General features: G+C 39.8%; 1 protein-coding gene and 1 pseudogene across 1 annotated transcript; both read left to right on the top strand.

The window, feature by feature from the left end:
* Positions 1 to 6,425: 6,425 nt before the first annotated feature.
* Positions 6,426 to 9,826, top strand: LOC108388125 (olfactory receptor 11A1-like; annotated as a pseudogene).
* A 12,782-nt stretch (positions 9,827 to 22,608) lies between these two features.
* Positions 22,609 to 25,045, top strand: LOC108383336 (lysozyme C, milk isozyme-like). The gene is made up of 4 exons (XM_073214227.1): positions 22,609 to 22,747; positions 23,793 to 23,954; positions 24,543 to 24,621; positions 24,979 to 25,045. Exons 1-4 carry the CDS (start codon positions 22,609 to 22,611, stop codon positions 25,043 to 25,045), a joined length of 447 nt encoding a protein of 148 aa, XP_073070328.1.
* Positions 25,046 to 25,689: the final 644 nt, after the last annotated feature.

The raw sequence follows: 25,689 nt of genomic DNA, 5'->3' as shown, positions 1-25,689 counted from the left end.
TGCCTTTGTTAGATTTTAATATTATTCTGGATTTTTCTGGCCCACAAAACAAATTAGGAAATGTTCCCTTCTCCTCTAGCTTCTGAGAGAGTTTCTTAAGGGTCTGTATTATTTCTTAACTTATAATTTTAAATAATTTGCCAGTGAAGCCATCTGGGTCTGGAGTTTTCATAGTGGGAAAGTTTTAACTTGTGAATTTAATTTATTTTGTAGATATATGGTTATCCAGATTTTTATTAATTCTTGTGCCAGTTTTGGTAATTGGTATCTTTCAAATAATTTGTCCATTTCACTTAAATTATCAAGTTTATTGGCATATGATTGTTCACAACATTGCCTTTTTATTCTGTTAATATCTATAGTGTCTGTAGTAGTGTCTCCTATTTCATATTGATAATTTGCGCTTAATCTGGGTTAACCTAGCTGAATATCAATTTTATTGATTTTTTCAAAGAGGTTATTTTTTTGTTTTATTGATTTTTCTCTATTGTTGGTTCCTTCTGTATTTCATTGATGTCCACTCTTTATTTCCTTTGTTCTATTTCTTCAAGTTTGTCTAGCTATTCTTTAGGTAGCCTCTTAAGGTGGAAGCTTAGATTATTGATTTTAAATTTTTATCTTTTCCAATGTAAGTATTTAAAATTCCTGCTAAGCACTGCTTTAGCTGCAATGCCCAAATCTTTCAATTGAATTAATATTGATATACAATCTTTTTTACCGAAGTATCATTGGTATACAATCTTATATTGTTTTTCAAGTATGCAACAAAGTAGTTCAACAATTACCTATTTATTAAATCCTCACCCCCACTAGTACAGTTGCTATCTGTCAACACAGGAAGATGTTATAAAATCATTGACTATATTCTCCATGCTGTACTGCCATCACTGTGATGAACTTATATTATGATTGAGAACTTTTGTGCCCCTTTATCCCCTCAACCTTTATACCTCAATCCCTCCTTGGTAACCACCAGTCACTTCTCAGTGTCTATGAGTCTATTGCTATTTTGTTAATTTTGTTTTGTTTTTTAAATTCTACAAATAAGTGAAATATATGGTATTTGTCTTTTACTGCCTGCCTTATTTCACTTAGCATGATACCTTTAGGTCTATCCATGTTGTTTCAAATGCAATGCCCAAATTTTTATACGCCATGTAATTCTTATCATTTAATTAAAAATATTTCCTAATTTCCCCTGTGATTTCTTTCTTTACACTAGAGTTACTTAGAAGTATATTGCTGGTGGTGATAGTTAATACTGTATTGTATATTTGAAAGTTGCTGAGAGAATAGATCTTAAAAGTTCTCATCACAAGAAAAAAATTCACAGCTGTATGTGGTGATGGATGCTAATTAGACTTATTGTGGTGATCATTTCACAACATATACAAATATTGAATCATTATGTTCAATATTTAATATTTAACATTATGCTCAGCATATAGCATTATATTATAACTAACATAATGTTACATGTCAATTATATATTGACATATATACTCAGATACTATGAATTTCTAATTTACTCCTACTGTGCCCAGAGAAAATGATTCTTTCTATATGTGTATTCACTAACAAAGATTTGTAACTACTAACATAAATTTAAAACTACTTTTTATGCTTTTGTGTTTTAAATTCTGTATCATATTTAAAAGTATGTTGTGTTATTTTCTTTTGGGATTTCATTTAAATTCAGCTACCTTTCCCAGTCTTTGCGGTCTGGTTTCATTCAAGAAAGACTTTCTCCATCAGCCCAAGCAGAGAATCTAGAGACCTCTAAAGCCTTTTCTGGGGATGTATCCTGTCTGGGTTTGTACACATAATCTCCTAAAGAGGTATGCCAGTTCCTACTAAAGATCCCCTTGTGTCTATCTGCAATACTTCAGCTTCTCTGATGCTGTAGAAAGCTGTGGTACTGTAGTGCCACTTAGTGTCTGTCTGTGGTACTGCAAACTCTGGTACTAGACGAAGCCACGTTGATTCCTTTGTTCTCAGTGGCCCCCAACCTGACATCCCATTCCCGTCCGGGCTTAGATTCAGGCAAGACAGAAACCAGTCCCTTGGTAGCATCCAAAAAATCAGAACATTGGAAATGCATTTTATTCCTTTCCCTCTCAAGGAAGAAGTCAGGATTTGGGGGGTTTCCTCCCAGTCATGCCATGCTAAGCCCAGAGAAGGTGAATGAATGCCAGAAATTTTCCCACTGGGCTTCAGTGTGTTTGGCTTTGTACTTGCCTAGAGTGCAGGAATCTTTTTTTGTCTGTTACAAAAATAGCCTTTACCATTTTCAGGAAAAAAATATGAGCATTTATTTTCTGTTTATCCATGTTTGCAGTCTGCTGGCTTCAAAAGATTAGGCATAAATTTGTACTCAGTCTCAGGAATACACCTAAACAACATAAGCTTTCAAATCTGAGGTGATCACTTTCGCAAAACCACAGATGGCTTATTCCAACAAGTGTCCACTCTTCTTCCTCCAATATAAGCAATGGAAGATACACTTCTTCATAATCACTTGAAGAGCAGACTGATGTCACTGCACCCAGACTCAGGGCAGTTGAATCTCCAGCAGGGATGGAAGAAGCTCTAAGCTAGTCCCTGAGTCACCAGCAGGAGAGGTGAGGTAGGATATTACATCTATTCACTGAACTGGGAGTAGGAGGGTCTCCCATTCCATTGGGTCCTATTAGGTTTTAATAAAGTAAAGCATGAATTTTCCCTGTTTACATTGTTTCAGATTTGTCTTTGTATTGATGACAAAGAAGGCACCCAATGAGTAGATGAAGCAGAAAAACATGAAGTCCCCAAGTCTAACAATGATATCCCTATCTAGAAATCTCAACTGGTTCCTGGATTTCTTACAAAGGTAACTGATTCATATATTGTTGTTAAATCTTTGTCTCCACGTTGGAAGGAATGTCTGGAGTTTCCTGTTCTGCCATCTTGTTGATGTCCTGTACTGCCTCATGATATCCTTTCTCTGCCTAGTGGTCACATTTCTCTGCTTCTTAACGTTTCTACTAATTGTTTTATGGATGTTCTGTTGTTGAGTGTCTGAATTGTATTGCCTTTCTTTACAAAGTTTTGGCTGTGTATTGATAGACAGTTAAGATAATTGATGTTCAATCTTTTCAAGACTTGTCCTTAAATTTTGTTAGAGTGGGTCTAGACTAGCCTTTGTTCTTGGGTTAGTTTAATACTATTCCTAAGGTGTGGACTTTCTGAAGCATCTACTAAATGCTCCCGATTTCCAATGAGGTTTCTGCATTCTGGTTGATTGGAACTCAAATATCTCCCACTTTGTATGAATTCCAGTAGTTACTAATTTACAGCTTCTAGTAATATTCAGTTAGTCTTGCAGGGAATCCATTTACAGGCTTCTAGAATCTTTCTCTGCATGCCTCCCTCCTTTTCCACCCCACAAATTCGAAGAGTCTCTGCCTCCCCAAACTGATCTCTGTCCCTTCTACTCGGCAAGACAATCATGCTCTGATCCTCCTAAGTCTAGGATCTTGAAAGGCAAAAGGTGAAGGCAAAAAGCTGGGTGACAGTAGGGCTCTTTAATTGTTTCCCTTCTCACTTTGTTTCCCTTCTCTTGGCAATTACAGTCCTGTGCTGTATGTTTTCCAATAGCTGAAACAAATATTTCATGTATATTGTCCATTATGTAGTTGTTTACACCAGCAGAGCTAATCTGGCTCCAGTTACTCCTTCACAGGAAGAAGCTAAAGACCCTTAACCTTCACTTTTAACTTTCTAAAACTTTGGTACCCTTTTAATTCTAGTTGATATTATACCCTCTCCATTAACTTCCCTTACTCCATTCTCTGAAATCCCAACAAACTGTGCTCTTTTCTGGCAGTTATCACCTCCCATATTGTACCATAGTTATTGGCAGAAAAATTCTATGTCTTAACCATCCAATTATGCTGATTATGTTATGGTGTTCAAAAACATATGTGTTGAATAAGTTAGAAACCCTAAAATACACTGTCTTCTTATCGGTAGAAATATGTAAGAAGAGGATAAATGACCCTCCCACCTAGTTGAATGTTGGAATACACATGGTCTAGGGTTCCTCCAAGTCAAAGCTTCAGTGGTTAGGCAAACTGTGCTACATCTACATAATGAATATTACAAGATTATTTTAAATGGAGGGATATATGAAGTACTCACAATAAAATGTTAGGTGTAATACCAGTATTACAATTGGATATATTACAATAATCACAACTATGTAAAAATGCAAATAATAAACTAGAAGCAAATATATTTTTAACTAATGGAGTTGTTTTAACGCATATGTGCTGTTCACTTGTTTTAATTGCCATAATCCAAAATTAGTCTTGAAAGACATTTGGCCTGCCTATCTAATTACCTCAATGAAGATTAACACAGGATGATCAGTTATTCCAAAAGTCAAACTTTATTTTTATTGAACATTCTCCAACATTTTGCTGTATTAAACTAACAGCTTTATTGAGAATATTAGTTCACGTATAATCTGCAAACATATTTTGCAACAAGTTCATCCTGCAGGACTCACCAGGAAGTTTTACTGCTCATAGTGAGGTATTGTAAGAGTGCTTTATTGAGACTTTGTTTGTTAATGACTAAGGCCATTGTTTGATAACATCCACTTTATACTTTTTCCAGGATGTAATTTTGACAATCAGTAGGAGCCAAGTTGGGGTACATTTTGTGTATGTCTGTACATCTATGTGTCTCTTCCACAATACTTATCGTCAGGAGGCAGCAAACATCTGAAGATAGTTTTCATGGACCAACTAAATCTTATTTCCAGGCCAACCAAGCACAGTTTTCTTCTTTTCTTAATATCTTCTACTCACCCATATGCTCTGCTATCCAAAGGCAAAACTATGTCATGTCAGGTTTTAATTCTGTTCCACCACTTACTAACTGTACAATCCTGGTAATAGTTGCAGATAAATTATAGATAATAATAACAACTACCTCCTATAAATCTTGTGAGGTTTCAATGAGATAATTTTGTAAAACTTATCAGAGTACCTAGCACATAGGGACTATTCAATAAAGGTTCTCTTTTATTTAATATTGTTATTTTGCAATCTGATTTTGCCACATCCTTCTCTTCACATTCTCTCCATTCACTCTTGATGTTTATATCAGTGAATTGAAATGAAGGATACAAGAAGCTAGTCCTACGAAAGTGAATTTGTCCCAGACAGGATTTCTGCATCAGGAAAGCCAGCTAAGGACAAAGAGGGTGTCTTTTGATGATGGAGCCATCATCAAAGCATGGGTGACTGAAACTAGTAAATAGATAACAAGCCAAACTTCATATTGTTTACTGTTACATAATTCAAGTCTAGAATAGTGCCTGACAGATCTTAAATACTCAATAAATATTTATTGAACTAATTAATGCCTGACATACTTTTATACAAAAAAACATAACCTAATACCTAGAAAACAGCATATATATCTTTCATTTTGATTTTAAAATTCACAGATAACCCCTCATAAAAATAGCTGAAATTAAAACAACCTTTTAAACACAAGTTGGATATTTTTGTTACTATTATCATAGATTCTAAGTCAATAAACACTGGCTTTCCTTTCTACCTACAAAAAGCCCTATTCTCTTTTTCATCTGACCTCTGTCAGGTTCTTTCCACAACCCAAGACTTAGGCACCCATATTTTATTCTTAACTACTCCCTCAAAGAAAATAAGCTAATTACTTCCCTGTTGGTCACATTTTCCTCCCCCAGGTCTCCACTCTGCCTTTCACCTATTGAGGTAAGACACTTGTCCAGTTTTTTCCAGGAAGTGCCATCCTAGTCTATTATTAGGAAAACCCAGTCCCTGTCTTGTTCCTGTGCTAGATCTGTTCTCTGTATTCATATGGAAGGAACTCAGTGCTATATTTCTGCAGCATATTTCTGCTATATTTCCTCACATTGCCATTCTGCATTTTACTATCTGCTTCCACTATCTTGAAGGGGCCTGACCTAGCTTTATATTAAACCATGAAACTAAACTAAAAAAATTATCTACAGAATTATATGACAGTTTCTTCTTGCCTCCTCCCTGCTAAAAGATTAAAACAATTAAAGTCCTAAACCATGCCAGAGTAGAAAGACTGCTAATCTAGCCCTTGTAGGTCATACTCAAGATAATCCATCCCATTGCTGCAAGAACAAATCACAGCATACTGTATTTCACCTTGAGGTTCATTCTGAGCATTAGGTATTTATTAAGTAAGTTAAAATTTGCTTTATGAATTATGAAGTATTATGTAACTGTTGATTTTAATTGTGGCTATTCTTGTCTTCCCAATCATTCCCTATTTCATAATGATGAGGTCATTAGATTTGAGTGAAACACCTGGATGTTGTCCCTGGTGAACTAGAACATTCCCCTGGGAGCATAACATAGATGCAGGAGCTCCGGTTGGCTCCGAGCTACATCTCCTGTCCAGGGAGGCTGTTCTTCGACCCCACAAGGGAAGGAGGCTGTCCTGCTCTAGAAATGGCTGTAGTGTCCATAGCAGCACATATAGAACAGCAGTTCTCTGTAACCACCCTGGGGTAAGGAGAAGCCCATAACATGGAGCTTCCACAGAAAAGGAAAAGAAAGTCCACAGAGCTCTCAGATGGCAGAAGAATTTAGTCCAGGGGAAAACAGTCAGGAGGGAAGGAGCTGACTCCAAGCCTAAAGCAGGTCAGGCCGCCTTTCCCCTGAGTCTGAATATTTAGAATTCATCTGGGCCAACCCTACTCTGCCTACAGAGAGGACCACCTCTAATCCAACCTAAGCAAATTCAGGAGAGTTTGCTATTTTTTTTAAATGTCTTGTGTTTGTTCTAAGAGGTTCCAATGAATAGGGCCTTTATTTGCCAACAAACTTCTGGAGGCTCTAGGAAGAAACTCCATTTTCCCCACTCTGAACCTGCCCAGTGAGCCTCACACCTTATTTTCATACCTCAAAATCATGCTGTAAATAACAACAGTTAGCCCCATAAGAATCACTTCTGTGAAAGCAGTGCAGGTAGGTGGGTATGGGTTTTCCATTCCCTTGGTCCTTATTCTGTCCTCTGAGTTTCTACAGGTCAACTATAATCCTTGTCTTCATAAGAATCCATCCAATTTTTAAAACAGCTATTAGTTTTGTCTTTTGCAGATTAAACATCTCCACATTATTGTATGTTCCTCATACTTCACAGCTCCCAAGTCCTACTTCATAACAGTCAACAAGAATCTCAACTTTTCACATGGCTACTAAGTCAGGTCTTACCCTTCCCAGCTTACTTTTCAGCTTATTGTTACAGTCTACATGCAGATTTGATAAGTGTCCCTGCTAAATTTCATCTTGTTTTTAGTCTAGCATTCCAAAAAATGGAATTATTTTGAATTATAATTCCATCACTTCTAATATTGGTTTCTCCTCTTTGCTTCATGTCACCTGAAGTTTGATGAGCCATGCCTGTTTGCTACATCTGTCAAAGACACTGCTGAAATAAGATCCCCAAAACCACTCATTTTCACTTGACATCTTTCTCCAGATTTTCAGTTATGAATGAATAATTTTAGTGTATAGTAGCCAAACTACGAGTATTATCCTTAAGCTCACAGTCATCATCTTTTCATGAAACTTTGTTGAAATGAAGGTCCTTTTTCTTTCCTTTCTCCTAATCCACTAAATTATTGATCCTATTAATAAAGGACACTCTGTGAAGCTTCACATTATAATTAGCATTACATAGCTCCTAACAATGTCTCCTTATGAGACTTTCAAGGGCTCTGAAAAACATCTATTTGAGAATTTTATCAGGTACCAAGGTCAAATTTACTGGTTAGCCTGAGCAATAATAACGTTTTGATAAGCACTGAGTGATCCAGACTTGAGAAGTTTTGGGTCAGCTGACTGGTTAGTTGGTTCAGTTAGTTTCACTAGTTTCTTCCCTTGCTCAATCTTTCTGCTAAACCCAGGGTCCTATTCCACCTTCAATTCAAGTCTCTCCCTGGCTCACTAAGAAGTCACTAATATATAGAAGACAAATTATGTTCAAATACATATGAAAGTTATTCTATTCACTCTACATAAACACACCCCCATGTGACCAAATGTGTGACCCAAAATATTCCCACCTTCCAACAAACTGATGAAAGACTAAGCAAAGTTTGAAGACTGCTTTACCCACTGGTCACCAGAGCACTTGTCCACAGAAAAGGAACGTCTTCCCAGGGAAGTGGGATCTGAGTTAATTCAGATCTTTCTACATTTTTTTTCTCTTACAGAGTAAATGATCTAGACTGCTTATTGGGGTTTCCAAGTCTCATTTTCTTGGAAAGGGAAAATAGTCTGAAAAGAGTGGCTGCTTCAGGAATGTGCCTAGCCTCAGAGTAGGACCACCTCCCTGTAAAGTCATGGGCACCCTTCTCACCCTCCCAAAAGAGCTCACCAGGAGTGGTTCTCCTGTTGATGCTCAACCAGGATTGCTAGGCAACAGCTCACTGATGATTGCAAGAGCCCTAAGCTGCTCTTTGATACTGACATTTCTACCACTAAGGAAGGACTGGAGAAAGCACTTTAGGATAGAAGACTGTGCAGAAGGTTTAGAGTCAAGCAAATCTGGGTTCAGATCATGACTCCGCCATAATGTCATTGAATAATTGACTTATTCTCTCTCAGTCTCAGACTATCTTCCATAAGAAATGAGACAATAAAGCCTGTCTTCAGTACTTGCTATGATGAATAAATGAATAAGCCAAGCGTAGTTTGTGTTCATAGTAGAATTTTGGTCAATATTACCCTCTTCTTTTCTCTTGGATCCAGATCTAGATGAGAAAGCAGCCAGAGGTGACAGAATCAGCCCACCTGGCTGATCCTAGTCGGCTTCAAGGAGCTGCAACACCTGGGCTTCCTCCCCTTCACCCTCTTTATGGCCATCTACGTGGTAACAGGCGGGGGCAACACACTCATTGTGCTGGCCGTGGCCTCCAGTAAGACTCTTCACACAGCCATGTACTTCTTCCTCTGCCACTTCTCCCTACTGGAGATTGGCTAGACTTCCAACATTGTGCCTCAGTTGTTGCACAGCTTCCCAGCAGGGAGAGAAACCATCTTGCTGGTCAGCTGTCTGGTCCAGTTCTACATGTCTGCCTCGCTGGCTGCAGTCAAGTGCCTCCTGCTCTCTGCATGTCCTATGCCCCTTACCTGGCCATCTGCCACCCCTTCACTACCCTGCCCTTAGGAGCACCTGGTTGTGTGGCTGCCTGGCCACTGGAGCCTGGTTCAGTGACTTCTCCTTCTCTGCCTTTACTTTGGCCCTGCCAGCCCCTCTGCTGTTTGCCCAGCAACAGGGCAATTGACCACTACTTCTGTGACTTTGCTCCAGTTGTAGGACTGTTCTGTGGGGAAGTGGGGGTCGTGTGTGAAGTTGGAGTGAGCATCTCAGGTTTCCGGACACTGGCTCTATTCCTGTTGATTGTGGCATCCTATTCCTTCATTTGAGGACTGTGCTGTGGATACCTTCAGGCCATGGCAGGCAGAAAGCCTTCTCCACATGTTCCTCTCACCTCAGTGTAGTTGGAGTGTTTTATGGCACCCTCATTGTGGTTTATGAAGCCCCAACAGACCACATGGCCCTCCTGCTCCAAAAGGCCATTTCTGTCCTCTACACTGTGCTCACCCCTATCGTCAACCCCATCATCTACAGCCTCAAGAACCAAGAGGGAAAGGGGGCCCTACAGAGGCTCTGGGCAAAGCTCATCCCAGGACAGAACCCACTGAGGGGCACAGGACAGCTATTGACATCTTCATGGATTTCAGCGTAGCCCCTTCCTCAAAGGCCTGAAGATCACTGTGAAGAAAAGAGGGAGACTGTGGGATAGAAATCAGATGTCTCAAGGAGGGGTTTGAAGATGGTGGCATGAGAGGTGAGAGAGAAACCTCCTCCCAAAACCACATATAATATGAAAATATAGCAAATGCAACAAATCCTGAAAGAGCAACAGGAAAGATGGCTGCAGCAGACAGCCTCACATGGTGAAAAGAGCAGACCTCATGGAAAAGGGTTAAGTACCAAAGCCGTGATCCAGCAGGACCCAAGCCCCTCCCCAACCCCAGCTCACCAGCGGTAAAAAGAGAGATGGAGCAGGGAGGGGGTAGGGGCCTAAGAGTGCCGAACACCCTGCCCTGGATATCTGCTCTGGGAGTACAAACCTGCCCTACATAGTGCTCTGGAGATTAGTGGGGTTGGAAAGCTAATACAGGTAGACTACTTGGAGAGACTGAGATTCCAGCCATTTGTGGAGAACAGGGACCCACAACAGGCCACTATAGAGCAAAAGAAAAGTGGACACTCTGAGAGACTTACCAACAGTGAGAGGGCTGCTAAAGGGGCAAGGATTGCACAGAGCTTGCTGCTCAGGAGAAAAGACAGGTGGACAAAATTGTCCTGGTACACTCAGCCCAGCAGGATGAGAACTTTCAGGAGCTTCAGGTGATCCATCCCCCTGGCTGGCAATGCAGCTCTGAGGCTCCCCACTGCCACACCTTCCTCCCAGCCAGCACTGGCTCGCAAACCGTCAGCCCATGCCAATGCACCACGCCAGCCAGAGGGTGGTCCCACCTATGGCAGCTACAAGTTCATAACATAGAGGCTCCTCCCTGCATGCTCAGCCCACTGGCCATGGCAGGAGAAGAAGGCACTGCAGGCAGGAAGCAGGAAAGACCTCTATCCTCCCTGGCAAGCACCAGCACCACTAGCCTACAACCCCTACCATCACTCCATGGGCTGAGCAGCTCCAGAGAGTAGAGCTTCTGGGCACTAGGGGGGCACTGCCTACACCAAGTTATTTTTACAACTATGAAACATCAAAAGAACCTGGTACAAACCAAAATCCCACAAACCCAAGAAAAATGGCCAAGTGAAACTGAACTCACCAATCTTCCTGAAAATCATTTCAAAATAAAAATCATAAACATGCTCACAGTGCTACAGAAAAATATTCAAGACCTCAGGGAGGAATTCAAGAAAGAGATAGAACCTTTGAAAAATACAGTATCTGAAATGAAACTTACAATGGAGGGATTTAAAAGCAGATTAGATGAAGTAAAGGAGACTGTAAATGAAATAGAAATTAGAGTAAAGGAATACAAAGAAGCTGAGGCACAGATGGAAAAAATGATCTCTAGGAATGAAAGAATATTAAGAGAACTCTGTGACCAATCCAAACAGAACAATATTCTCATTATAGGGGTACCAGAATAAGAAGAGAGAGAAAAAGGGATAGAAAGTGTCTTTGAGGAAGTAATTGCTAAAAACTTCCACAATCTGGGGAAGGAGATAGTCCCTCAGGCCATGGAGGTGTGCAGATCTCCCAACACAAGGGACATAAGGAAGACAACACCAAGACATATAATAATTAAAATAGCAAAGATCAAGGATAAAGACAGAGTATTAAAAGTAGGCAGAGAGAGAAAAAAAGATCACATACAGAAGAACACCCATCAGTCTATCATCAGACTTCTCAACAGAAACCTTAAAGGCCAGAAGGGAATGGCATGATATATTTAATGCAATGAAGCAGAAGGGCCTCAAACCAAGAACACTCTACCCGGAAAGATTATTATTTATATTTGAAGGAGGGATTTAACAATTTCCACATAAGCAAAAGCTGATAGAATTTACCACCCACAAACCATCTCTACAGTGTATTTTGGAGGGAATGCTATAAATGGAAGTGCTTCTAAAGCTAAAGAGCTGTAACCAGAGGAAATAAACCCACAGTAAAGAAAGAATACCAATTACTAAGCAAATGCAAAATTTAATTAGCTACCCCCAAAGTCAGTCAAGGAATAGACAAAGAGTACAGAATATGATACCTAATATACAAAGAATGGAGGAGAAAGAAAAAGAAGTGAGGGAAAAAAAGAACCTTTAGATTGTGTTTGTAATAGTGTACAGAGTGAAGTTATACTGTTAGATAGTAAAGAAACTATCCTTGAACCTTCGGTAACCATGAATATAAACCCTGCAATGGCAATAAGTACTTATCTATTCATAATCACCCTAAATGTAAATGGTCTGAATGCACCAGTCAAAAGATATAGAGTTACAGAATAGATAAACAATGTGGCCCATCTACATGCTGCCTGCAAAAGACTCACTTCAAACCCAGAGACATACACAGACTAAAAGTCAAGGGATGGAAAAATATATTTCATCCAACTAATAGGGAGAAAATGGCAGGTGTTGCAGTACTTGTATCAGACAAGATAGACTTAAAAACAAAGAAAGTAACATGAGACAAATATGGACATTACATAATGATAAAGGGGTCAGTCCAACAGGAGGATATAACCATTATAAATATCTATGTACCCAACACAGGAGCACCTACATATGTGAAACAAATACTAACAGAATTAAAGGGGGAAATTGAATGCAATGCATTCATTTTAGGAGACTTCAACACACCACTCACTCCAAAGGACAGATAAACCAGACATAAAATAAGTAAGGAGACAGAGGCACTGAACAACACATTAGAACAGATGGACCTAAGGGACAACTACAGAGCACTCCACCCAAAAGCAGCAGGATAGACATTCTTCTCAATTGCACATGGGACATTTTCAAGAATAGGTCATATACTAGACATATACCACAATAAGAGCCTCAGTAAACTCTGAAGGATTGAAATTGTACCAACCAGCTTTTCAGACCACAAAGGTATGAAACTAGAAATAAATTATGCAAAGAAAACAAAAAAGCCCACAAACACATGGAGGTTTCACAACATGCTCTTAAATAATCAATGGGTAAGTGACCAAATAAAAACAGAGATCAAGCAATATACATAGACAAATGAAAACAATAACTCAACACCACAAAATGTGTGAGACAAAGCAAAGGCTGTGCTAAGAGGGAAGTATATTACAATACAGTCTTACCTCAATAAATAGAACAATCACATATGATCAGTTTAAACTTACAATTGATGAAACTAGAAAAAGAAAAACAAATGAGGCCCAAAGTCAGTAGAAGGAGGGACATAGTAAAGATCAAAACAGATATAAACAGACATAAATAAAATCGAGAAGAATAAAACAATAGAAAGAATCAGTGAAACCAGGAGATGGTTCTTTGAGAAAATAAACAAAGTAGATAAACCTCTAACCAGACTTACCAAGAAAAAAAGAGTCTACACACATAAACAGAATCAGAAATGAGTAAGGAAAAATCACTATGGACACCACAGAAACATAAATAATTACTAGAGAATGTGAAAAATTATATGCTAACAAATTGGATAACCTAGAAGAAATGGACCACTTTCTAGAAAAATACAACCTTCCAAGACTGACCCAGGAAGAAACAGAAAATCTGAACAGACCAATTAGCAGCAAGGAAATTGAACTGGTAATCAAAAAACTACCTAAGAACAAAATTCCTGGACCAGATGACTTCACCACAGAATTTTATCAAATGTTTAGTGAAGACATAATACCCAGAATAGGAGGGAATACTTCCAAACTCATACTAATAGGCCAACATCACTCTAATACCAAAAACAAACACACCACAAAAATAGAAAATTACAGACCAATATCCCTGATGAACATAGATGCAAAAATACTCAACAAAATATTAGCAAATGGAATTCAAAAATACATCAAAAAGATCACCCATCATGATCAAGTGGGATTTATTCCAAGGATGCAAGGATGACACAATATTCAAAAATCCAGCAACATCCTATACCACATCAACAAAAAGGACAAAAATCACATGATCATCTCCATAGACGCTGAAAAACCATTCAACAAAATTCAACATCCATTCATGATAAAAACTGTCAACAAAATGCATATAGAGGGCAAGACGTAATAAAGGCCATATACGACAAACCCACAGCCAGCATCATACTTAACAGTGAGAAGCTGAAAGCTTTTCCTTTAAGATCAGGAAAAAGACAAGGATGCCCACTCTCACCACTTTTACCCAATGTAGTACTGGAGATCCTAACCACAGAAATTAGATAACACAAAGAAATAAAAGGCATCCAGATTGGTAAGGAAGAAATTAAACTGTCACTGTTTGCAGATGACCTGATATTGTACATAAAAAACCCTAAAGAATCCACCCCAAAAATACTAGAACTAATAACTGAACTCAGCAAAGTTGCAGGATACAAAATCAGTACAGAGAAATATGTTGCATTCCTATACACTAATGATGAACTAGCAGCAAGAGAAATCAGGAAAACAATTCCATTCACAATTACATCACAAAGAATTAAATACCTAGGAATAAACCTAACCAAGGAGGTGAAACACCTATATACCCTGAAAACTATAAGACATTCATGAGAGGAATTATAGAAGACACCAATAAATGGAAATATATCCCATGCTCATGGGTAGGAAGAATTAATATTGCCCAAATGGCCATCCTGCCTAAAGCAATCTACAGATTCAATACAATCCCTATCAAAATACCAACAGCATTCTTCAACGAACTAGAGAAAATAGTTCTAAAATTCATATGGAACCACAAAAGACCCCAAATAGCCAAAGCAACCCTAAGAAGGAAGAATAAAGCTGGGGTGATTATGCTCTCGACTTCAAGCTCTACTACAAGGCCATAGTAATCAAGACAATTTGATACTGGCACAAGAACAGACCCATAGATCAATGGAACACAATAGAAAACCCAGATATAAACCCAAGCATATATGGTCAATTAATATATGATAAAGGAGCCATGAATATACAATGGGGAAATGACAGTCTCTTCAACAGCTGGTATTGGCAAAACTGGACAGCTACATGTAAGAGAATGAAACTGGATTATTGTCTAACTCCATACACAAAAGTAAACTCAAGATGGATCAAAGACCTGAATGTAAGTCATGAAACCATAAAACTCTTAGATTAAAACATAGGCAAAAATCTCTTGAATATAAACACGAGCAACTTTCTCCTGAACACATCTCCTCAGGCAAGGGAACCAAAAGCAAAAATGAACAAATGGAACTACATCAGACGAAAAATCTTCTGTACAGCAAAAGATACAATCAGTAGAACAAAAAAGCATCCTACAATATGGGAGAATATATTCGTAAACAACGTATCTGACAGGGGGTTAACATCCAAAATATATTTTAAAACTCCCATGCCTCAACATCCAAAAAGCAAATAACCCAATAAAAAATGGGCACAGGATCTGAACAGACACTTCTTCAAATAAGAAATTCAGACGGCCAACAGGCACATGAAAAGATGCTCCACATCACTAATTATCAGGGAAATGCAACTTAAAACCATCATGAGGTATCACCTCACACCAGTTAGGATGGTCAACATGTAGGATGGTAACATCCAGCATGTAGGATGGCCAACATCAAAAAGACAAGGAACAAAACAAATGCTGGCAAGGATGTGGAGAAAGGGGAACCCTCCTATGCTGCTGTTGGGAATGTAAATTAGTTCAGCCATTGTGGAAAGAAATATGGAGGTTCCTCAAAAAACTAAAAATAAAAATACCATTTGACCCAATAATTCCACTCCTAGGAATTTACCCAATAAAAGAAGATCTCAGATTCAAAAAGACATATGCACTCCCATGTTTATCACAGCACTATTTACAACAGCCAAGATATGGTAGCCACCTAAGTGTCCATCAGTAGATGAATGGATAAAGAAGATGTGGTACATATACACAATGGAATATTATTTAGCCATAAGAAGAAAACAAATCCTACCATTTGCAACAACATGGATGGAGCTAGAGGGTATTATGCTCAGTGAAATAAGTCAGGCAGAGAAAGACTAGTACCAAATGATTTCCCTCATTTGTGAAGTATAACAAAGACGGAAAACTGAAGGAACAAAACAGCAGAGTACTCACAGACTCCAATAAGGAATTAGTGGTTACCAAACGGGTGGTGTGGGGAAGGGTGGGTGGGTAGGGAGGAAGAAGGGGATTGAGGATATTATTATTGGCACACATGGTGTGTGGGGGGTCACGGGGAAGACAGTGTAGCACAATGAAGACAAGCAGTGACTCTGTGGCATCTTACTATGCTGATGGACAGTGACTTCTGTGGGGTGTGGGGGGGGACTTGATAATATGGGTGAATGTAGTAACTACCATTTTTTCATGTGAAACCTTAATTTTAAAAAAAAGAAAATACATGTCTAACAAAATGAGATAACTTCATTTTTCCTGTTGAAATGGAGTAAGAATCAAAACCTCATGCCTGCTGTGGTTTGGTACATGATTTTGGTACAGGGCCTAAGTACTACAGATGCTCCAAAAACACTAGTTGAGAAATGAACTGGTTAATACTGAAAAGAATGCAAGAGAGGGCAGAGCATAATACCAAGAGGGAAACATCTGCTGATTATTAATCTAAGGTGGCAACTAAGGTTGGCAGATAGAGAAGGGAGGGTTAGGGAGATGGTAATGAGAACTGGAATGAAGATAAGCTCTCATGACCTGCCTCAAATGAAATCTGAGAAATACAGAAACACAACTCTTGGGCCTAAAGTCTGCAGAGCCATGATGTAGGTTGCGATGGCACGAGACTCATCATTGCACACAGATGGAGCTCCACCTTAGGAAAGTCACTTAGAGGTGAGGAAGGAGCTCTATGCATCCATGCTTATAAGTCCAGGAAGACAATTACGCAGGGCTCTGGGAGTCCGTCTTAGCCTTTTGTCATTGGCATTGGACCAATAGGCAATAAGGCAAAGGAAGGAGATAATTAAATGAGAAAAGGAGGAAATAAAACCCAATGAGAGGATTCTGACATTTTGACTCCATCAGAGAATGTTTGAAGGCTTTAAAAATAACACAAAAACATTTCTAACTTTTTTATTTGAAATACATTGCATTTTTCAAGGTATAGTCCCTGGAGTGGTTGTTCACAAATGCAGATTTCTAGGCTCTCACCAGCTTCACAAAACCAGAATCTCTAGAAATGAGGCCCAGGGATCTGCATTTTTTTAATGTCACAAGTGATTTTCAGTGCAAGGGGAGGACATAGTTTCCAGGGGTGAGAGGGTGACAATAGGAAACAAGGGAATATACTCATGAATGTAAAGGGATGTAAACCTAAGAGATGGGAATAAGATACACAGGTAGACATACAAAAAGGGCCAATGAGGTTCTGGAAAAAAGTGGAAAATCCAGAACAGACAAACACCTGTCTGGGTGGAGTGGGAACACGGAGCAAGAAAAAAAGAATAGGAAATCTCCCTGTCTGAAATGTTGCTTGGGAAGTGGGCAGGACCTAGGCTGTATCTGAGTATTAAAAATGTCCCTGATGTATATTCTTTGCATAAAAGTCACAAGTGAAATTGTGTGTTGTGTGTGACAGTACCTTGGCTGGAGGGCCAGGATGGAGTGAATAGGGAGCACACCAGGTTCCCCCAGCACGGAACCCAGCTTCCTCCTCAGGATGCATGATGCACACCAAGCTCAGAGGCATTTGTGTACTCCCTGAATGAGGTACATTGAGAACACAGCCTAGAGGCAGGTAAGGAATGGTCCAACAGCCACAGGAGCTATGGGTCCAAGGCATGTATATGGCATGGGGACATCTTTATGGTATTACTTCAAAGGTTTTGAAAAATTCTAAGTTCCCCTCACAGTAGCCACCACTTGATCCCCCACAAGCAGTTCCCTGCACACTCCTGAAGCCATAAATTCCCATTCAAATGGATATCCTTTCACTTAGTAGTCAAATATACATGGTACTGTGGTAAAGAGGAAAGAAGACCTGCTGTGTTTTGATTCCTGCTCTACCACACAGTTGCTTAGGCAAATTACTTACTTAACTTCTTTGAGTTTCAGAGGCCTCATCTGCAATATGAAAGGAATAATAATCATACATACATACACACACACATACATACATACTTCAAGGGCTGTTGTGAAAATTATATGAAATACATACAATAACTTCCTCTATCTCTGTGTTTTGCTTGGCCTATGACACATTTTCACATATATTAGTTTCTGCCCTCACCCTACCCCTCCTCAAGGGAATTAGGGAGACACTTGGCTCTTGGTTCACAACATCATTGAGAACCAACCCTTTCCTTTAGCAGAACCCTGGTTACATATAAACAAGAAGTACGGCAGGTCCTTCCTCTTACCTGGGATTAAGGACTGAAATGATACTGTGAGGTGACTTATCAAAAGACAACTGGACCTAAGTAGAGGAGAAATCCTTGGAGAAAGAGTCAAAGAAGGAAAGTAAAAAGAAGAAAAGGGAAGGGAAGGAGGAAGAGGGAAACAGGGAACAGGGAAGTAGAAAGAGAGAGAAGCAAAGGGATAATGGAAAGGACAAGAAAAAGAACAAATGGGAGATGAGGAAGGAAAGAAGCAAAGAGGAAAGGAGAGAGTCAAGAAACCTTTCCCAGATTCCTCCACTTGGACCACATGTTCATTTTCCTAATGAAAAGGAACACATTTTTAATGGATTGCATTAAAATTTTTATTAATAGGACTTCTCAATACTGCATTGTAAACCCATGTTTTGAGATACTCTATATACAGTAAGCAAAATTTTTAAGAAATACAGTGCTTCAAAAGCAAGACAAATGAAGATTAAAGCAGGGCAATATCGCTCCCCAACTTCAAGCTCTACTACAAAGCCACAGTAATCAAGACAATTTGGTGCTGGCACAAGAACAGACACATAGACCAGTGGAACAGAATAAAGAGTCCAGATATTAACCAAAGCATATATGGTCAATTAATATATGATAGAGGAGCCATGGACATACAATGGGGAAATGACAGCCTCTTCAGCTCCTGGTGTTAGCAAAACTGGACAGCTACATGTAAGAGAATGAAACTGCATTATTGTCTAACACCATACACGTAAGTAAACTCCAGATGGATCAAAGACATGAATATAAGTCATGAACCCATAAAACTCTTAGAAAAAACATAGGCAAAAATCCCTTGGATATAAATATTAGCAACTGCTTCATGAACATATCTCCCCAGGCAAGGGAAACAAAGGCAAAAATGAATAAGTGGGACTATATCAAACTAAAAAGCTTCTGTACAGCAAAAGACACCATCAGTAGAACAAAAAGGTATCCTACAGTATGGGAGAATATATTCATAAATGACAGATCCAATAAGGGGTTGACATCCAAATTATATAAAGAGCTCATGCACCTCAACAAACAAAAAGCAAATTAGCCAATTAAAAAATGGGCAGAGGAGCTGAACAGACACTTCTCCAAAGAAGAAACTCAGGTGGCCAACAGGCACATGAAAAGATGTTCCACATCGCTTATCATCAGAGAAATGAAAATTAAAACCACAATGAGATATCACCTCACACCAGTAAGGATAGCCAACATCCAAAAGACAAATAACAACAAATGCTGGTGAGGATGTGGAGAAAGGGGAACCCTCCCACACTGCTGGTGAGAATGTAAATTAGTTCAACCATTGTGGAAAGCAGTATGGAAATTCCTCAAAAAACTCAAAATAGAAATTTGACCCAGGAATTCCAGTCCTAGGAATTTACCCTAAGAATGCAGCAGCCCAATTTGAAAAAGACATATGCACCCCTATGTTTATCGCAGCACTATTTACAATAGCCAAGAAATGGAAGCAACCTAAGTGTCCATCAGTAAATGAATGGATAATGAAAATGTGGTACATATACACAATGGAATATTATTAAGCCATAAGAAGAACACAAATCCTACCATTTGCAACAACATGGATGGAGCTGGAGGGTATTATGCTCAGTGAAATAAGCCAGATGGAGAAAGACAACTATCAAACGATTTCACTCATCCGTGGAGTATAAGAACAAGGCAAAAACTGAAGGAACAAAACAGCAGCAGAATCACAGAACCCAAGAATAGACTAACAGTTCCAAAGGGAAAGGGACTGGGGAGGATGGGTGGGAAGGGAGGAATAAGGGGGAAAAGGGGGCATTACGATTAGCACACACAATGTAGTGGAGGGGGGCATGGGGAAGGCAGTGTAACACAGAGAGGATAAGTAGTAATTCTATAGCATCTTCCCACACTGATGGACAGTGACTGTAATGGGGTATGTGGTGGGGACTTGATAATGGTGGGAGTCTAGTAACCATAATGTTGCTCATGCAATTGTATATTAATGATACCAAAAAAATTTTTTAATGTTTAAAATGGTAAATTTTACATTATGTACATTTTTCCACCATATAGAGGAAAATATTCATCATTATCTGGACTACCTTCTGTTTTAATACCAGTTTCTACTATTACAGTCACCAGCACCACGTGGTATATTAGGATGAGCCATGGTTTGTTTCAAGGCAATGTCTACATTCTCTTTAGTTTCCTCCTGATTAATGTCCAGGACTTTCCATTTGTTTTTTATTGTTTTTGTTTGTTTTTCCCTTTTGATTTTTGTTTTTATTGGTCAGTGCATGGTGCTGCCTCAAACTACTTTTTATTCTTTAGAGAACAGAAAATTGTTCTCACCTTCCTTCCTTGCAACTTATAATAAGAACTAAAAGCCATCTTCCTATAAACACAAATTCAGCAATTTCTCCATATTTTTGCTAGTACCCAAGCTTGTTGGTCATTTACCTGCACCCTCCCACAGTCATTTAAGATCTTCCTAAAATTTCTTCTGCATCAGACTCATTTATTTTACTTTATCCCAGAAAGTTCAAAATTGTCTGGACTCATAAAGATTTTGATGTATTTTTCATTTAGCTCCAAACCCTAGATTTAAGAATATTGACAGTCTAGGCTGGAAATGAGCAAGAGATGAAGAAACTCTGTTAGACAAGAAATGGTTACTAGAAATAAATACTTGGTGTGGGAGCATGACGAGAATCTTGAGGGACATGAAGACCGGTGTTGGGAGTACCCTTTGAGTGGTGACTAAAAGACTGATCTCTAGATTCAGCCTTCCTTAGTGCAAATTTCAACTCTACCATTTATTCTTCAACAACAGGAAGCTAATTATTCCCTTAAAAGTTTTAGTTCCTCATTCACAAATGTACTCAATGTATGTAAAAATACATATCAGTTCCTCCTCATAGAGTTGGTATGGGGATTGAATGGTTTAAAAAAACAGGCAATGTAGTCCAGCATGGAGAAGACAAGTAATGACTATAGCATCCTACTATGCTGATAGACAGTGACTGCAATGGGAGGGTGGAGGGTGGTAAAGACTTGATAATATGGGTGAATGTTGAAAACACAATTTTGTTCATGTGAAACCTTCATAAGATTATATATCAATGATACTTAATTTTTAAAAAGTATGCAATGTGCTTAATAGTTTATCTGACTCACAGTTGATGCTTAATAACTACAATTATGTAAAAAGAGACTTGTATCTTGTGGCCTGAGACCAGTGGAAAGAGGATATAAGGAGGCACATTCTGGCTCAATAAAGAAATGTTTTAATAATTTACACCATATCTGGCACTCAGTACATGCCCAATAAATACTGAATGAATGCAAGAAAAATAATCAAGAAATATTTCAGAGAATGGAATGGTGGTCTTCAGGATATCACACGTCTCATCACTGTACCAACTCAACAAATACGTGATAGTTAATTTTATGCATAAACTTGACTGGACCACAGGGTGCCCAGATAATTGGTTAAACATTATTTCTGGGTATGTTTCTTAGAGTGTTTCCAGATGAGATTAACATTGAATTGTTAGATAAGTAAAGTACATTGCCCTCTCCAATGTGAATGGGCCCCATCCAGTCTGCTAAATGCCTGAATAGAATAAAAGGCTAGATAAGAATTATTTCTCTGTCTGATTGTATTTGATCGGGGATATTGGTCTTCTCCTGCCTTCAGATTCAGACTCATCAAACTGGAATTTACACAATCAGTTCTACTTCTCAGCCTCCATAATCACATGAGCCAATAACTTATTTTATATGTATATAAATGTCCTACTGGTTCTGTTTCTCTGGATAACCCTGACAAATACAAACTGTTTGATGATCAGTGATCACAGACATTAGAGGGAATTCAAGTATGGTTGGGGATTCAGATCTGATGACTTCTTTCAGACACCACGATATTATGGATTTAGGTTCTAGTGGTCTGTTCAACATTTACTGATTTTAGACACCAGAAGGTCTTCAATCCCTCCAAACCCAGTGATAGTCATCATGGATGCCCCACTAGATTAAGAAGGAAAAGACCTTCAGCCAAGCACAGATAATGAGTCAAAGTTCAGCAAAGCATAGATGGACAATGCCCTTTGGGAACCTTCCAACAAAAGCACAAGCCCTTGAAAATCACTTTTTTGCTGCTACCAACTCCCTTCTCTCCCCATTTCCCCCCATGCACTTGCCTAAATCCAGGACAGCACCCCTCTTCACACCAAGACTTTATTCCTGGTACCATTCTCGGTTACATTCCCTTCCCTGAAGTTCACACTGACTGAGCAGTTTGGAGAATTTGTCTTGGGCAGTCAAGTCCTTCCTGGCATAGATGCCAGCACGACTGCACACTTAGAGACACCTTTGTGCCTGGAGGGTATAAGAGACGTCAGCGTCCTGGACACAGCAGTCTTGGATTCCACCAGCTACAGAAATGAGGTCCATTTTGATCCTCTCCCTCCTCAGCTGCTTCTTTGCAGCTTATGAGGCCAAAATCTTCTCCAAGTGTGAGCTGGCCCATGTGCTGAAAGCCGCGGGAATGGATGGCTACTACGGCTACAGCCTGGAAGACTGTGAGTATAAACTACTCGTCCATCCTTTCTGTCTCTGCCCAAAGAGGTCGTCCTCCCTAGCCAAGCAATCCCACCCTTTGCACTTGTCATTCACTCCTTTGTTAAGGCTCTCTCCCACTCCCCTGACTGCTCTTCCTGTCTCTGCCCCCTCTGCCCTGTAATTACATCTGGTTCTCCTTTTCTCTCTTTCCACCAGAAATTATCTTACCTACAAGAGATTTTCTTGTGCTTCTCCCCCAAATCACCTTCGCACCCAACGGCCTAGAATATTTCCTTGGACATACCCAGAGGCTAACCTAACGACTTCTGGCTCTGCTGCCATCACCTTTGCCTTCCCCTGCCTTCTTGCAGTCCAGGTCTCCAGAACAATAGGTGCTGCCCGCCATTCTCTCCCCTGCCCTTTTGTCTGTCAAACAATAGCCTACATCTGCTATGTTCTTCTAAAGGCTTTTTTACTAGTGTCACAAGGGAGTTAGATGGGGACTGTGAGATCAGAAGGTGAGGCAATGACAAGGGTGCAAGAAGGGTCAAGAACCCCAGTCACCTGCCTCGCTGGTAAGAACATGTGAAACTATTTCAATTTTCCTTGAGTATCTTCATTTTTCTCCATGCCAAACACACTCACTCTTGTCACTCTCAAGGATGGTTTTATTGGACTTCCTAGGATTCTCCTCCACTACTTGTCCACTTCTTCTGTTGTGTATACTTTGGGATATAGAGCAAAGTGAATATACACGGAAACTGTTGGATATTGTACTGGGAGAGAAGGCTGGAAAGGAAAACTGAGGAGCAGACTGTGATCGATTGATCATTGGACATTCCAAATGCATTTATTTAATAAATGGTTATTATGTACTTACCGTGGGCTAATTATTGCTTGTGACGGGGGAATACATAAATGAACTCTGACACTGAGGACCCAATTGTCTTTTCATTTCACTCTTAACAAACTTTCTTTTCTGGTAGTTCTAGTACAGCAAAAGTTGTGTCTCACCATGGAGCACTCTCCCTTTTCTGTCCACACCTTTTGCTCTCTCTGACACAGGGGTCTGCCTGGCTCAGTATGAGAGCAACTTCAACACCCGGGCCTTTAATGGAGATAATGCCAATGGAAGTAGTGACTATGGGCTCTTCCAGCTGAACAACAAGTGGTGGTGCAAAGACAGCAAGCATTCCTCAGCAAATGCCTGCAACACGTTATGCAGCAGTAAGGACTCTATCTCCTCCGAGGACTGGGCGAGGTGGGGGTGGTTCAATAGGTGCAAAACTGAATACACTATTCCCTAACACCAACACTCAGCCTGTGCTGGGAAGCTGAGTGCAGGGAATAAAGGGACCCTAAATAGTCCTAACACTAAAACAGGGTTCCACAGAGATCCTCCTGCCAAAATGGAGGAAGAAAGACACACTGACCCCTAACTAAGCCTCACCTTCCTAGGTTCCCATCCCTGAAGATGTGTTGTCGTGTTTCTAGTACACACACCACTGCATCACTATTCCACACACCCACACACAATACTCTGCACGCACTAAGCAGTTTCCTAAAAACAAAGGCTGTCCCTGGTCCATCGGGTCCTGGATGCCCACTGGAAGGAACAATGCTCAGAGACAGAGTCTAACAAAAGGCAAGAAAACCAATGCAGGATGGAAGGTAAACACACAGAAGGGCTCCAGAGATGAAAAGTTTCTGAACCTCAAGGCTCCATTTCCTCTAGGAATTCCCCTCAAAAAAGGACTGGTTATTAAAGCATGAAAAGGGATTTTTCTCTCCACACTCATTTGCTTTTCCTTTCAGAATTTATGGATGATAACATCAGTGATGACATCTCCTGTGCCAAGAGGGTTGTGAAAGATCCTAATGGGATGTCTGCCTGGTAAGGAGAACATGAAGGGCAGAGACCAGCCACTCTGGCAGGGATAGGCCCAGGCAGTATCTGGGATGCTAATATAAGTAGCATCTATGCTGTAGGATTTTCCCTGAGTTTTGTAAGGAGTGGAGACTGTCCTCCTGATGTGAAGTGAGGCAGAATAATATTGTGACACCTTCACCCCAGACATCACTGCAGCCCCCATCCAGATGTGTTTTAGATGGGCAAGCCCTTCCTGTCTGGGACTCTCCTACAGCATACACTGACTCCAGCTTGCAGATCCTACATTCCCTCTCAGCTGAGTGAGTCCCTTACAAACTCCTGCCCCTGCATCTGATCTATACTTTATTTCTCTATCCTTAGGGTGGCCTGGGTAAAACACTGCAAAGGCAAGGATTTGTCCACATACCTGGCCAGCTGTAAGCTGTGAGACTGTCCTTGAATATGGCTCCTAGAAAAGATGGCCCAGAAGGCAGAGTAATTCCTCAAGATTATTGGAAGCTCTGAATCCTCCCCCATCTCTGCCTCCAAAATAAATGTTACTCAAGTTAAACTGTCTCAAGTCACATGTTTAAGGGCTGGGTTTTGAGCGAGACTTGCTACATGATATAGAAAGGAGAAAGCCCATCACTTAAGTTTCCCATATCTCCATGGGAAAGATAGTGAAGGCAAATCCTTGCTTGAGAACAGCTTGAGGCTAAAATCGACACTTGAATATGGCATTCCAGAGGCCAGCTCTTAAGACTTTCATTTAGTAGAGGTGGATAATATTATTCACTATCAGGAAGAAGAGTTCAAAATGAAACAGAAGAAAATTGTGGGAGAGATTTGGTTTAGACAGAGGGAAAGATTGGCAGAATGTTAGGATGATCATGTTGGCTAGGATAAATGACTAAGCCCTGTAACAAAGTCTCAAAAATATGGTGCTTTCACAAAGCAATCCAAGGTTCATAGACAGGCTCCCTTGTCCCCCACAGACATTCAGAAACTCAGATTCTTTCCATCCTACATCTCCATCATCCTCTACAGCACTGCTACTGGAAGTGTGGTCCACAGACCAGCAGCATCAGCCTC

Source organism: Manis javanica, chromosome 10 (assembly GCF_040802235.1).
Source record: "Manis javanica isolate MJ-LG chromosome 10, MJ_LKY, whole genome shotgun sequence".
Classification (NCBI taxonomy): domain Eukaryota; kingdom Metazoa; phylum Chordata; class Mammalia; order Pholidota; family Manidae; genus Manis; species Manis javanica.
Note: the sequence above shows the minus strand (reverse complement) of the source record. Positions and strands in the feature narration are given on the sequence as shown.

Coding starts and splice junctions, on each gene's coding strand:
- LOC108383336 (XM_073214227.1), top strand. CDS start 22,609: ATGAGGTCCATTTTGATCCTCTCCCTCCTCAGCTGCTTCTTTGCAGCT. Junction 22,748..23,792: donor CGGCTACAGCCTGGAAGACT/GTGAGTATAAAC, acceptor TCTCTGACACAG/GGGTCTGCCTGGCTCAGTAT. Junction 23,955..24,542: donor CTGCAACACGTTATGCAGCA/GTAAGGACTCTA, acceptor TTTTCCTTTCAG/AATTTATGGATGATAACATC.